Here is a 1394-nt window from a genome sequence, read left to right as displayed (position 1 = left end):
GCTGGGGACATCTCCGTGGACACCTGGGAACCATCTAGAGTCAAGTCTCTTGCCAACCCTAAACTGGCTCCCTTAATTAAGATATCTCCTTCCCTGCTCCCATATCCACCCTTCCTTCATCCCAACCATCCATTTCCCCAAGCTCTCCCCATCCTCCCCTTCTCACTTTTCTCTCTCCATCTCCCATTACCCCCATCCTACCCCCACCCTCAAGTACCCAATTTTTTGCCCGGCAATCTTGTCTACTTCCAATATCCAGGAGGATAATTGTATGTTTTTCTTTGAGTTCACCTTCTTATTTAGCTTCTCTAGGATCACGAATTATAGGCTCAATGTCCTTTATTTATGGTTAGAAACAAATTATGAGTGAGTACATCCCATGTTCATCTTTTTGGGTCTGGGTTACCTCACTTAGGTTAGTGTTTTCTATTTCCATCCATTTGCATGCAAAATTCAAGATTTTGCCAACTTGACACCAGTTATCTGGAAAGAAGAATATCATTTGAGAAAAAATCTAACATTAATGTGGGCCTATAAGCAAGTTGAAGTAGCATTTTCTTGGTTAATCACTGGTGTTGGGTGGGACTTAAGGGCTGGGCCGCTGTGATCCGCGCTGGGCGCTGTGTAGTTCGTCCCTCTTGCCCCTCGGGTCCTTGCTCCTGGCTCTGAGGGCGGCCGATGGCGTCCCCTGCCGAGCGGTGCCGGTGAGGGTGCGGAGGAGGCGCACAGCGGGAGGAGGAGCCATGAGCCTGGCACGGAGTGGCCATGGCCATGGCGTATGCCTATCTCTTCAAGTACATCATCATCGGCCACACAGGTGTTGGTAAATCGTGCTTATTGCTACAGTTTACAGACAAGAGGTTCCAGCCAGTGCACGATCTCACAGTTGGTGTAGAGTTTGGTGCTCGAATGATAACGATTGATGCGAAACAGATAAAACTCCAGATCTGGGATACCGCAGGGCAGGAGTCCTTTTGCTCTATCACAAGGTCATATGACAGAGGTGCAGCAGGGGCTTTACTAGTGTATGATATTACAAGGAGAGACACGTTCAACCACTTGACAACCTGGTTAGAAGATGCCCGTCAGTATTCCAATTCCAATATGGTCATCATGCTTATTGGAAATAAAAGTGACTTTTTTTATTACTTCACTGCGGTGGTACCCACCATGCAAAGATAGTTCTGAATTGTACACATAAGCAGCTTGCACATTCTACCCTGTTTTTAGTTTTAGTTCCTGCCTCCAGATTTCCACTCTTTTAATTCTAGAAGTTATAGTCATGAATTCTCTCCCTGATAGAGTGTGACCTGAGACTTATAAATGGAAGTAAACCTTTTCATCTCTATGACCATTTTGGTTATGTTATTTTTTTTACAGCAAAGAAACCATAA

At 45.4% G+C, this 1394-nt stretch overlaps 1 protein-coding gene across 1 annotated transcript; it reads left to right on the top strand.

Annotated features, from left to right (window-relative positions):
- Positions 1-765: 765 nt before the first annotated feature.
- On the top strand, positions 766-1182 carry LOC121460683 (ras-related protein Rab-2A-like). Its single transcript, XM_041671129.1, has one exon. It carries the CDS (start codon positions 766-768, stop codon positions 1180-1182), a length of 417 nt encoding a protein of 138 aa, XP_041527063.1.
- Positions 1183-1394: the final 212 nt, after the last annotated feature.

The sequence above is a fragment of the Microtus oregoni genome, unplaced genomic scaffold, assembly GCF_018167655.1.
Source record: "Microtus oregoni isolate MIOR12 unplaced genomic scaffold, Mior012 000021F_ref0000039, whole genome shotgun sequence".
NCBI classification, from domain to species: Eukaryota; Metazoa; Chordata; class Mammalia; order Rodentia; family Cricetidae; genus Microtus; species Microtus oregoni.
The sequence above is the reverse complement of the archived record's forward strand: the minus strand, read 5'-3'. Positions and strand labels throughout refer to the sequence as shown.

Excerpts from the sequence above, each read along its gene's own strand:
- LOC121460683 (XM_041671129.1), top strand. The coding sequence starts at position 766 with ATGGCCATGGCGTATGCCTATCTCTTCAAGTACATCATCATCGGCCAC.